This window comes from Macrotis lagotis, chromosome 1, assembly GCF_037893015.1.
Source record: "Macrotis lagotis isolate mMagLag1 chromosome 1, bilby.v1.9.chrom.fasta, whole genome shotgun sequence".
Lineage (NCBI taxonomy): Eukaryota > Metazoa > Chordata > Mammalia > Peramelemorphia > Peramelidae > Macrotis > Macrotis lagotis.
The window spans coordinates 43835186-43848077 of NC_133658.1; the positions used below are offsets into that span (position 1 = coordinate 43835186).

The 12892-nt window shown below is 41.6% G+C and overlaps 1 protein-coding gene across 2 annotated transcripts in view; it reads right to left on the bottom strand.

Annotated features, from left to right (window-relative positions):
* Nucleotides 1–6065: 6065 nt before the first annotated feature.
* The window catches only part of GLG1 (golgi glycoprotein 1), a 128762-nt gene continuing 121935 nt past the window's right edge, over nt 6066–12892 (bottom strand). For both annotated transcript variants that reach the window (XM_074199495.1, XM_074199499.1), the window contains exon 26: nt 6066–12242. In XM_074199495.1, the coding sequence (XP_074055596.1) occupies nt 12075–12242 (168 nt within the window). In that variant the 3' untranslated portion in view covers nt 6066–12074. The remainder of the gene's footprint in view (nt 12243–12892) is intronic.

Below are 12892 nucleotides of genomic sequence, written 5' to 3' on the forward strand. Positions count from 1 at the left end.
ATATTAAACAAGAATGTACATGTACAATTTATACATGGTAGCTGCCATGGGGAGGGGGAAAGGGAGGATGACAGAAAAACATGGAACTCATAGATTTGCAAATGGATAAATGTTGAAAACCTACCATTGCATATAATTGGAAAAATAAAACAAAATTTCAATTAAAAATAATTTTAAAAAACTGAATGGAACAGTCTTCCAGAGAGAACATTCTGATTCAGTGGAATATCTTAGTTTAGCCATGGCAAAGATTTTAGGGGTCCCCTTCCTACCCTGCCCTCTCTCCCCAGCCCAAGCCTATAATGCCAGTGAGACATCATATTACTGTTAGTCACATTAAATCTATGATTAATTTTCTTCCAGGAAAAAAAAATATATCCATGGGGATCACATGTTCTATCACTACAACTACACAGTTCTATCACTACAACTTGCTCTATAAAGCATAGGGCAAGGAGTGAAAAATCAGTCAGTTCTGGTGGAGAGACTTCAAATCCAAAGGAGACCTAAAAAAATTAAGATGTCAAATAGCTGTTTCTGGTCCTAACCAGAGACAGAATCTTACAATCTTGTCTCCTTCTCAACCAGGGCTCTTACGTTGTCTAGGATTGCAGGGTCAATGATCTGAGGAAAGTCAGTTCTTCAGACTACAGAACTATACACAGATTAGACACTAATACTAGGAACAATCTGGCACTTTCCAAACATTTTCAAGTCCATGATCTCATTTGACTTTCTGAACACACATGTAACGGTTTAATCAATTCCCCATTTTTGCTGATTAAGAAACTGAGGCCCTGTGAGATAAATCAAATAACAAAAACAGTTGGAATCAGGAGCAGGCTTACCCTGTTCTCAGTTAGGGCTCCTATTAACAGACCAACTCTTTCTAGACCACCACTGGCCATTTTCTGAAAGGCTCCGTGGAGTTGTTTTTCTAGAGGTTTTTGCAGAAGCTAAGAGCTCTCAAGGTCAAGCACTTGCCACATCCTCCCACCTTATCAGAGGTCTGTTCCACTTCCTCTGCATACCTAGAGCAACTGAAGCCATCCTTTCTCCTCTCCTTGCAGTAGACTAAACTGCTATTTAGGTTAAGGGGGTAAAAGGCCCCAATAGCCTAAGAAAACCAGAATATAAAAGGCAATGAAGTCTCTAACAATAGAGACCACTAGAGAGTGGTCAGAACTACAAAGAGTTTGTTTAAATGACTTGCTGAGTCACAAAGCTAGAATGGAGATAGAACTGGAACCTGGGTCTTCTTATCTCAGCCCTTTGTTTCATGTTGTCTATGTGAAGGTGTACAAGTTACTTCATCCTTCTAGGCCTTTCTCAGTTGTTGGGGTTGTTTTTTTAATTTGTTAAATGATGTTGGAATAGATCGTCTTTTTGTAACAATATCCTTCCTTATTTTTTTGTTCTTTGCAAGGCAATGGGGGGGGGGGGGTTAAGTGACATGCCCAAGGTCACACAGCTAAGTATGTATTGCGAGTCTGAGGATACATTTGAACTCAGGTCCTTCTGAATTCAGGACTTGGCCAGTGCTCTATCCACTGTGTCACCTAGGTGTCCCTAATCCTTCCTTTAGTTTCAAGCACCAGTTACCTCCCTTGAACTACCTAAGGCCTAAAGATTTCCCCCCAAAGCCCAGAGCCTTATTCTCATTCCCCTTAAATTTCCCTTCCAAAGTTCCACTCTAAAACTGCCCACCCTTCCACTGTTCTCTCTAGAATGCCTGCTCTAGAGGCTAAGAACCTGTTTGCATCTTTATTTTCCTACTCCTTTTATTTTTTGACTCTCATCGAAACACCCCTTTCCTGATGGTTGATTCTTGTCCTTCATTATCAAAGAAGATTAAAATGACATCACTATTACACTGTGCCTGACTGTGGCTGATCAGACAAATACAAGCTTGGAATGCTCCACACAAATAGTCCATGTGAACACCTGGAGTGAGAACTCTAAACTTATGGATGTCACATTTCTTCTGAGCTGCTTCAATCTGCCTTCCTCATAGATGGCAGCAACCTCTCTGATGAGGGCACATCATGCTGGGAGGTCCTGTGCCAGGGTCTCCCATGCTGGACAAGCAATTCTAATATGGCTTGTGCTAATTTTGTTCTAACAATTAACATCATGAAAATCCAGGTGCTCTATAAGTTAGCATCACACCAATTATATGTGGAATCATCGATTACAGCAAATGGAGAAGTTTGAACCTAAGTTCAAATCTGGCCTCAGACACTTAATAATTACCTAGCTGTGTGACCTTGGGCAAGTCACTTAACCCATTGCCTTGCCCAAAATAAACAAACAAATAAATAAATACAAGCAGTTTCCTGACAAGGTGCTGGTAGACTATCCAGGTTTCACAGGCATATAGCCATGAGAGCCTCACAATTCATTTTTCATAAACCTTTGTAACTTGGTCAGATCTATGTAATGTTGTATACAGACTTCTGTTCCTGGTATTTTTCTGGAGTTGTCAGGCAGCAATCTCCACATCTACTGTTCTTCAACCCTTTCTGAAGCCAGGGAGGTGGCCAACTTCCAGGTGAAGGATCAGTCTATTTGGAAGTACTCTAGCAAGAATCTCACCAGCAATAACTAAAAGAGAAATGCCCCTGTGATTGTTACAGGACCATCTAGTCCCTTTACCTTTAGAGAGATGGATGATGGAGGATCCTTGAATTCTTGGGGGGATAACCTCTTCATGCCATATAACCTGGAAAATTTCAGTCAGTTATTGGATGAGCAATGGACCCCCTACCTTGTAGATCTGGAACAGAATCAGCACCAGGTGCTTTACCACTTGAAAGGAGCCTGATGACATTCAGAACCTCAGTTGTGACTTCAGCTAGGGACTGACTGACTTCAACTTGAGGTAAAGTGTCAATGGTTTCTGCACTGAGTGATGACGGTCTGTTAAGAACACTATGGAGGGCTGCTAGGTGGTGTAGTGGATAGAGCACCCGCCCTGGAGTCAGGAGTACCTGAGTTCAAATCCGACCTCAGACACATAATTAAAAAAAAATGCTACAGGAAGTGTTCAGTTCATCTCTCTAGGATCATGTCCCTCTTGTTAATCAATGTGAATCCAACAACACTGAGTAGCTAAGATGCATGATATACCTTTGGCCCATAAATAGCCTTCAAGGCATCACAAAAGCACTTTGATCTGTTATTGTCTACATAAAATTGAATTTCATTTGCCTTCTTATAGCATCTCTCTAAGCTTCACTTACTTTTCATGGAATTAAATGCTGCCTTCTTAGAAATGGATGAATGATCTTGCTGATAAAAAATCTGTGGCCTTCTCATTTTTCATTTAGCAGCTTCTGTATTTCCCCATTATTTTTATCAAACCAGTCTTGGTGTTTGCAAGTGTTCTGGCCCAGGTGAGCAAATGCAGTGCTGTCCACCAGATCTCTGAAAGCTGCCCACTCCTTTTCTGCTCCACTGTTGCTAACTGTATGTTGGCTCAGTTTCCCCTTCAAGTTAACAACAAAATTTTTTTTTAGGTTTTTTTGCAAGGCAAATGGGGTTAAGTGGCTTGCCCAAGGCCACACAGCTAGGTAATTATCAAGTGTCTGAGACTGGATTTGAACCCAGGTACTCCTGACTCCAGGGCCGGTGCTTCATCCACTGCGCCACCTAGCTGGCCCAACAACAAATTTTTAGCATAATGACTGTCTCCTTGGTTGCCCTTTCCAGTACTGGGGGCACTTCTACTCACTGTCCCATCTCCTTGAGGTAAGAAAGTAAAATCCTCCTTGTTCCCCCCTCCTACTGTCACTTCGAGATTCTCCCTCTACCACCACCACTCATTGTTCTCCTCTGATGTTCACTCAATTTACATTTATTATCCCTTCAAATTTTTGGTAGCTGTTTTGTCAGTCTCTCCCATCTTGATCCAATTCTACACTGTCCTCTTAAATCCCTTGCCCCCCCCCCCAAGCTTCAACTTTGGATCACTCCCATCATTAGCTGCTGCTTTTCTTCTTGATTACAGAACAATTGAAGTTATAGAAAATCATGAAACTGTTCTCACTCTTTATCCCATTCACTAATGAAGTTCTTCCAAAGCTTCCCTCCTGTTTCAATGAAAAACCAGGGCCATTTGCCAAGAATGACCAGCTTCATCTCCTATGCCTCTGGTCACTTTTTTTTCACTTGTCTCACATAAAAAGATGACTTTATTCAAGACAAAACCCTCTGGGCGGCTAGGTGGCGCAGTGGATAGAGCCCCGGTCCTGGAGTCAGGAGTACCTGAGTTCAAATCCGGCCTCAGACACTTAATAATTACCTAGCTGTGTGGCCTTGGGCGAGCCACTTAACCCCATTGCCTTGCAAAAAAAAAAAAAAAAACAACTTAAAAAAAAGACAAAATCCTCTCAATGATCAAAAATATTTTTATTTTTGGTTCCAAATTCTTTCCTTTCCACTCCTTCCTTACTTTGAGAAGGCATGAAATGATACTTAGAACACATATGAAGCCAGGCAAAACAATTCCACATTAGTCATTTTGTGGGGAAAATAAGCAGGAAAAATAAAGTAAAAAAAAAATCTGCTTCAATCCGCACTGAGTTCATCATTTTTCTCTTTAGAGGTGGGCAGCATTGTTCATCATGAGTCTGTAACTGAACCTGTTGACTCATTGAGGGAAAGGAAGCATGTCAATGGATTTTGAGTCAGAAGGCCCAAGATCAAACCTGCCCTCTGCCTCTTATTGAGCTCTTACTAATTGACTGACTCTTCAGAATAGTATTCTTGTTTGTAAAATGAGGGGATTGGACTTGATGGCCTCCTTCCCATTTCTCAGTTTATGAGCTCCTGTGGAACTTCCTCATCTTCCTGTAAGATGCTATAAATTCTAGGACTCACAGCTCCTCAGGATCTCCTGCCCTGCCTCCCACCCCTCATCCCCACTGCTGGAGAGGGAAGAGGGCAAGATCTTTCAAGGGTTGTCTCTATTAGATTGTGAAGTTCTTGAGAACAGGCACCGTCTTGTGCCTTTCTTTGCATCCCCACACTTAGCACAGTTGGCTCACTAAAGATCCATAAAGATCCACAGATCTTTTTCAGATACAAACTACAAACTATGTGGCTCCAATCTTGCACCTTGATATCCAGTGTCACAGATCCCTCACAGTGCCTACAAAGCCCCTAAGAAGTTACTTTGGGCACCTGGAGTAGGGATGAGAAATGGATAAAAAGGAAAAGGGAGATGGATTTAGAGAAAAAGATTTCATATCCTTGTAACAAGTATGTGGATAAAGGCTCCTTTGGTCCTCATACAGACTCTCAGGGTATCCAATGTTTACAAAAATCCTTGATAACCTTGGAGGCAGTCTGGTCAGGCTGGTACTAAAGCACTGTTTTACCATTCGCCCCATTTGTAAGGGGGCAGATGGGTGCTGATGTGTGGGGCAGGCTAGTATTATGGTGTGGAGACCTCAGTCTGAATTCTTCCCTGAATGCTCCCTAGATGTGGGAATATGGGCCAATCTCATTTCATCAGTAGAAGTGAACATTGGCACTTGTTACTTAGAAAGGCTATGGGAAGTAGCCCATCAAAAGAGATGAGCTTACTGGGCTAAGGAGCAGATATCTCCATACACTTCCTTCACTCCTAGATCAGGGTTGGATACTGGGGTTCCCAAAGTCTAGAGTGACTGATGGGAGGAAGGAAGAACAGTCACCAGGTGGAAAGAAAGCAGCTAGATCCTGGCCTAGAGGAATCTCAAACAGTCACTCCCCCCTCTCTCTGGGCTAGTTTTCTCCCCTTGATACAAATGAGGGTGTTCTGGGAGATGGTTCCTAAGGCCCTCCTTCCTCTTAACTCCATCCATTTCTGAAACCGTGGCAATCTGTAAGGGAACCAATGGAGGAGCCTCACTGCTATGGCTTGAAAAGTAGATGAGAACTTGGTTTCAGCAGCTTATCTTATTTCCTCATGGATACTATAGGGATTTTGGTTTTAGTTTTGTTTCATCAACTTTTACTAGTACCTGGAGTGCCTGGCAACTTTTTCCACTTACCACAGACAGAAGGATTAACAAGTAAAAAACCTGAAGACTCTTTTTTTTTTATTAAATTCTCCCATTTCATCTGTACAGAAAAAAATGCACATTATGTTCAGAATCTCAGTAACATCTCAAAATTACACAGCATGAACATGTAAAAACAAGGAACGGCCAGAATTTTATACACAGAAAACAATTTACAAAAGAATCTTATTTTTATATCTTTTTTCCTCTCTTTTTTAGTTCGTTCCTTTTCGTTTTCGTTTTTCTTTTTTTAAAAAAGGCCTAAGATCACATACAGCATTTGCTGTCCGATTTGTTTCAATGCTTTGATTGATTTGAGACACTGCCCTTGGAGAGGCTGACAACATGGTAATAATGGTGCTAACTCCTTCAGATCTGAACCTCCCATTTTCTTCTGCCCTATTCACCTGCTTTTCCACTCAGTGCATACTATCTGAACATGGAGACCCAGTCAGAGATTCTGGAATCTCTGAATGGGGAAGTACCACCCTAACACACTCCTGACAAATTTCTCTCCCATCAAGACCCCTATAGTCCCTAAACCAGTGACAAGGGGCTTCTCTCTCTTTGGTAGTCTGTTCATGGGATAAGGAAGAGAATGGGGTGACAGTTCATTAAAGAATCCATTAACTTTTAGCTCCTTTCTAGACCTGTGCTCCAAGAGGCTGCCCACAGAGTCTGGTGGCATGGGAACAAGACACAGGAACCTGGGTTTATGGCTACCCAACCTATGAAGGAACAGGAGGGAGAAAGAGGTGGAGGTAGGAGGACCAAGAATGAATAGGACTGGAGAGTTAGTCAACTCTAGAGATACCCCAAAGAGTAAGGAAGAGTCAGTATCAGATACAGTTAACATCTCATGGAAAAATGGGGAGAGAAGTTCAGAGAAGGAAACAATCACACTGAAAACCCCACTAAAATTTTAATGCAAAAGAATGCCCATTTTATAAAACTAGATATGATTCCAATAGGGACATACAACTATAGCATTTTGACTTCTGTGTTCTTATTCATTCAGAATTTGAAAAATAAAGACCAAAAATATCAAGGAAAAGGATTCATGATTCAAAAAGCCATATTCTGCTTTCTGTTCTATATATTGACTATGAGAAAAACAGATCCTTTCACCAGCTGGATGAGGGGCAGGTGGGACACTTCTATCTTAAGGCTGGAGACAGCTGATAGTTGATCTCCAATTTTCCCTGAACCAGAGGTTAACCAGATGATGTGCCAAGTGAGAGAATCCTGCCTTGTCTAGAGGTGGCCTTGTATTAGGAGTCAGCACATAGGAAATGGATGGAATGATTCTGGTTTATTAGAAGATATTTCTCATTTCCTGAAAAAACACTCATTCCATCCTCATCACCCCCCCTTCCCCTCTGCCCCACCTGGATTTAACGGAACCTGGATCTCTCCTTCAAAACCCCAAAGAGACTTTCTGAAGGGAATGGGTGACAGCAGAAGAAATCCAGGGTACAAAGTATTTAAAAGGCCACACTGATACAAAGTAAAGACTTGGTTCTGATCCGACTGGCAACAAATACACTATCTAATGAATAAATTGATTGGGTGACTCTCAAACTCAGCGACTAATACTTTCTAATTTTAAAGCGAAGTTGTAGATTCTTGTCAATACTTTTGCAAAGGTGACGTCAGGCTGATGACAAAGGCTAGATGTGCTTCCCTAGGAGGAAATGAAACCTAACATTTATTTTCCTGGAAGATGAAAGGAAAACTAAACAAACATCTATCAAACTTTTAATAATTTTCCTCTCTTCTTGGAGGATTAAATGATATGTTAAAGACTCTGGAAGTAAACTCAATTCAAAAGTATTAACAAGTAACTTGAAGTAAATGCTGCCCTGCTGCTTATGACAAGTACCTGGAGTTATGCTAATTTCCCAAGAATTATCTGACTTAGATTTGGAATCCTCCAGATCTGCTGAAAGGCTCATGTAACTCTGGAAGTGGAGGTGACAGTCAAAAGGCATCTCTGGGGTACAGGAGATGACAATTCCTTCTTTATTGCTGGCTTCAAAATCCTTAGATTGTCCAAAGCATCAGCTTTTGAAGTCACATAAATCTTCCAGTCAGGTTTTTCCCCCACTAGAGGATTCTATTCTGAAAATATCTGACTTTAATCCATACAGGCCCTGATTCCATCAAGAATCAAAACATGAGGGGCGGCTAGGTGGCGTAGTGGATAAATCACCTGCCCTGGAGTCAGGAGTACCTGGGTTCAAATCTGGTCTCAGACACTTAATAATTACCTAGCTGTGTGGCCTGGGGCAAGCCACTTAACCCCATTTGCCTTGCAAAAAAAAAACCCCAACCTAAAAAAAGAATCAAAACATGATATTTAGGATAAAAGCAATTTCAGAGTACAGAGCATTATAAACCTGTTTTCCCTGAAATCCTTACTAAAGGTCCCCAAATCTGCAACTGGCCTCTTATTATGGATCCAGCTTGAATCTACTCTAGCCAAATGACCTACATTTCTGGTCTTTGAAGTAATGAATGGCATGTCTAAAATAGGAGAGGGGTATCCAAGTTCCCTTTGGAGGGAGGGTCCTTGGAAGGTGTTGGAATGAAATGCTCATTGTAAACCAATGGATGCCTGTTGACTTGCTAACTATTTCTCATGAAGAATGTGAACCACTTTCTTGTGGATGGCTGGATGGGGTCATTTAACAAGCCCTGGAGCCACTGTCTGTCATGTAACTTCACACTATCACTGATGACAAGAAACTTTTCTAAGATGATTGGTGTTGGACATCAAGTAGAAAACCTGGCAAACAGAAGTACAATGCTAGAGTGACAATCACATCCATAGGGTCGGTTAGCAAGGTGTCCATAGATGTTATCTCTGGCTTTTGTGATCACAGTATAGTATATCAAATAGCCGAGTTGAAGCTGGACATCTGAGCTTAGAAAAGGGAATGGAACTTGCTTTGGACATTATGACCAGAACTTGTTACTGGGATTTCAGTCTGATTAATATTGCCTTTCAAAATACCTTCTGATACAGAAGCAATGAGAAGTGAGGTGATGAGTTTAATAATTTCAAAAGGTTAAAAAAAATCTTAATATATCTAAGTTATCACAGAAGTCTTGTTGAAAAACCATTTTCAGTCATGTCCAAAACTCCTGTGACCCCATATGGATTTTTTTTATTTTGTTTTGCAAAGATGCTCAAATAGTTTGCCATTTCCTTCGCTAAGTCATTTGACAGACAAGGAAAACAAGGCAAAAAGGGTTAAGTGACTTGTCCAGGGTCACTCAGCTACGAAGTATCTAAGGTCAGATTGAGTTCAAGTCTTCCTGACTTTCAGGTCTGGTATTCTATCCACTTCGGTGCCAGCTAACTGCCCAAAAGTCTCAAGTGCATTCTTAAGCTGTCAAAGTTTAAAACTGCACTAAGACTATTGGAACATCACAATCCCTCCTTTATTAAACACAAGAATTAACACTCTCATATAGGGTAAAATTAAAGAAATTGAGAAACCATTTCTTAGATGCCTGTACTGACTTCCTCTATCAATATTATAAGAAGAAATGGTGTTCAGGATCTAGTCAGATGATTTCTGGGCATTCTCCACTTCTTTATTCTATTTGGATGGCAACCCTGGTGGGGGTAAGGTGAATGTGCTTAATCCACTCTCAAAAAAACAGTATAATTGATGCTTTTTCTTTAAAGCTGTGTACACAAACACTCACACACACACACACACATAATGCACACATCTTTTTTTCCAATGACATCTTTCTTTCCTCCACCACTGGAACCCCCTTCTTAGTGGGCTGAAGTGGGGACAGGTCAGAGGGAGAAAAGAATTTATGTACCCTTGAGTTTCAAGTTTCATGAAAGTGGAGGTACTGTCTGGAGGGGAAACACCTCAAATCAACTAGGTAAGTAGGACTAAAGCAATCATATCCCCAAGACAGATAGGCATGGGAAGAGAGTCACCATTTCCCTTGATTTCTTGGCCCTGTTATGCCTTGCATAACCTTCTCTCTTGAGAACCATGGTCTAGAAGCCTCCCAAAGGGAGACACTTCTACTCTGCCAACGTTCAGGAGAAAAGATCACAACTGAGATCATTTACTCTCCAATCTGTGGTGTATGAGAGGTGGGAACAAAGGTCTCTTTACCAAATGTCTATCTTTGTACCCTCTGAAAGGGTACAAAAAAAAAAAATCACAGTATTCATATACATGTCAGTCTATACACAGAAAGTAACCTAGATCAGCTGGTCCACAATCATATATGCTCCCTACTTTGCAATTATGTTATGGAGATACCAGATAATTCTTGGTAAGGCATGGGGGGGGGGGGGAACTGGAAAAAGTGAAGTAATGGAAATTAATCCTGAATCAGTCTCAGCCTATGTGGACAGTTTTAGGCACATCATTTATAATACTCCAGCATATAATATGTGGACACATCTAACAGGTTAATAAAATATATATTATATATATTTATATATCTCCTATTGTACATGCTGCCCTCTTGTGCAACCACTGTGACTTGAAGCCCCACACTCAATCTAAGGTACTCTAGGATTGGACCACAATTCATTCCCCCTTTGGGAAAAAAAGGGAGCCAGGCCCTGATAACAGTCTCAATGTAGAAAGACTTCTTTTTCAACTCAGGAGAAAGGGAAACTGAGTCCTGAAAACATCTCATTCATCCAGAGTCTCCCAAGGCTGAGGTATGTGGCAAAGATGGAGAAAACTACCCTTTTTTGATGTGTCATCTTCACCTGACCCAAGTGCAGATCATCTTTTTCTTAGGTATCACTGGGCTGAGAGTCCCTAGGAAGGGACTCTACTCCTAGAAGGTTTTAGAATGCTTTAGTTGCTGGATCACAAGAGACACACTGAGACTGCCAATGGATCTTTTGCAAACTGAGTTTTGCTAGCCTATAATTAAATATTAAAAATAAAAACAATAACAAACCAACAAGTGACCCCATCCCTCTCTGTTTACTTCCCTCCTTCCCCCTGTCAGATCCCGGAGGGTTCTTCTATTTCTCATCGGTGACTTTAGATGAAGCCAAGGGCAGCTTTCAGAGTCAGCTTAAATCTTCAATGGAGAAGGGGCTTTCTGGACTTAACTACGAAGGGGCTTGGGGCAGTCTTTCAGTGCAGTTCCGTGGACTGACTGGCCTCACAAGAGCTTAGTCTCCCCAATTCAGTTTCCATTGGCCCATATTTGACTTTATGTGTGGAGATCTTATGTAAAGAAATTCTTCAAGCCCTGGGACCTTGGCCAGTAGTGCTCTTTGAGGACAGAAGCCGGAAGGCATTGACATTTCAGCAGAAATTGATGGAACCCAAATCAGGATGACCAGTGGGAAATCCTATCACTGGTATCCACTATCCTGATCAAATGCTGAAGACACTTATGAGAAGACGATTAAGACATCCAAAAAACCAAGTTATGTTATGTGATTTCTTTCTAAAGTCCTATCTGGATTTTTACCCAGTCATAGAATATAAATGTATCCAGGTATGAACCCCACTACCCAAATCAAGCTTAGAGATTTTATATATATATGTGTGTGTGTGTGTGTATGTGTGTGTGTGTATATATATGTATATATATATATATGTATATATACATATATATACACACACACATACATATATATATAATTTTTTTTTTCTCTTTAAAAATTTTTTACTTAAAAATGGTTTGAGCTGCAGGTCAGGTCAGTCTGATTCTGGGAGTGTTGGTAGTTCCATTGGCATGAGAGACTTCTCTATAGGCAGGAAACCAAAGTCTAACAAAGGGGATAACAATTTCGGGCCAGCTGTTGAGGTTGTACACAGACTCTTTCATAGTGATGAGGATGCCGTGGACAAAATCCAAGATGGGGTGCGCGATGAAGTGGACAACTGCTGCTGTTCTAATCTGGGTGCTTGTTTCTCCTCTCAGAAGAGTAAGGTGGATGGGGAGACTATACAAGAGGGCTGTACAAACTGGGCACTGGGCAAGTGATTGCTTTGGTGGCCAATCTGGGCTCTACCTGTCCTTGAGTTCTCGTGTCACCCGCTTGGTGATTCGTCCACACATCAGGCCAATCAGGAACAGTATACAGATGCCTACTGTGATCACTGACAAAATGTAGTTCTTAGATGGTGAGGTCATCACTTGCATGGCAAGATCAGAAAAGCCTTCTGCTGGGGCGACCTAGAAGGGAAAACAGAGGGAGCAGTGTGGTCAGAAGCTACGTGAAACTTGTGCCCTTGCTTCATCTGAAGGTTCTAGCTGCTCCTCACCCTCCATGATCCTGTTTTTTAGGAGAATCAACTATAAATATTATGGAAGAACAAAGATGAAAAGAAAAGCTATTCAGGTACACATTAACTCCTTTTCAGGCAGGATTAACCCAACATTAGTCTCATGTTTGGTAGAGAGCCTATATAGCTGCACTTCTCCAATGCCCACCCCAGGGTGTGTCTCCTCTGCTCAGGAGATAGACAGCAAGAGGCAGATAGAAGTCATCTGTCTCTAAGACTGGTGGGGGGGGGGGGGGGGGCGGGGCGGCGGTTGGCTAGGTGGTGCAGTGGATAAAGCACCAGCCCTGGAGTCAGGAGTACCTGAGTTCAAATCCGGTCTCAGACACTTAATAATTACCTAGCTGTGTGGCCTTGGGCAAGACACTTAACCCCAGACAATTCCAATGATAGCTTAGGTTTATAAAGAGTTGCCTTTGTGGGAGGCAGGATGTGCAGATCTCACAACAGTCCTAGGAGGGAGGTGCTATTATTATTATTCCGGTTTATGATGTGCTCAGGGTCACATAGTTTCTAAGATCTGAGGCTGGATTTGAACTCAAG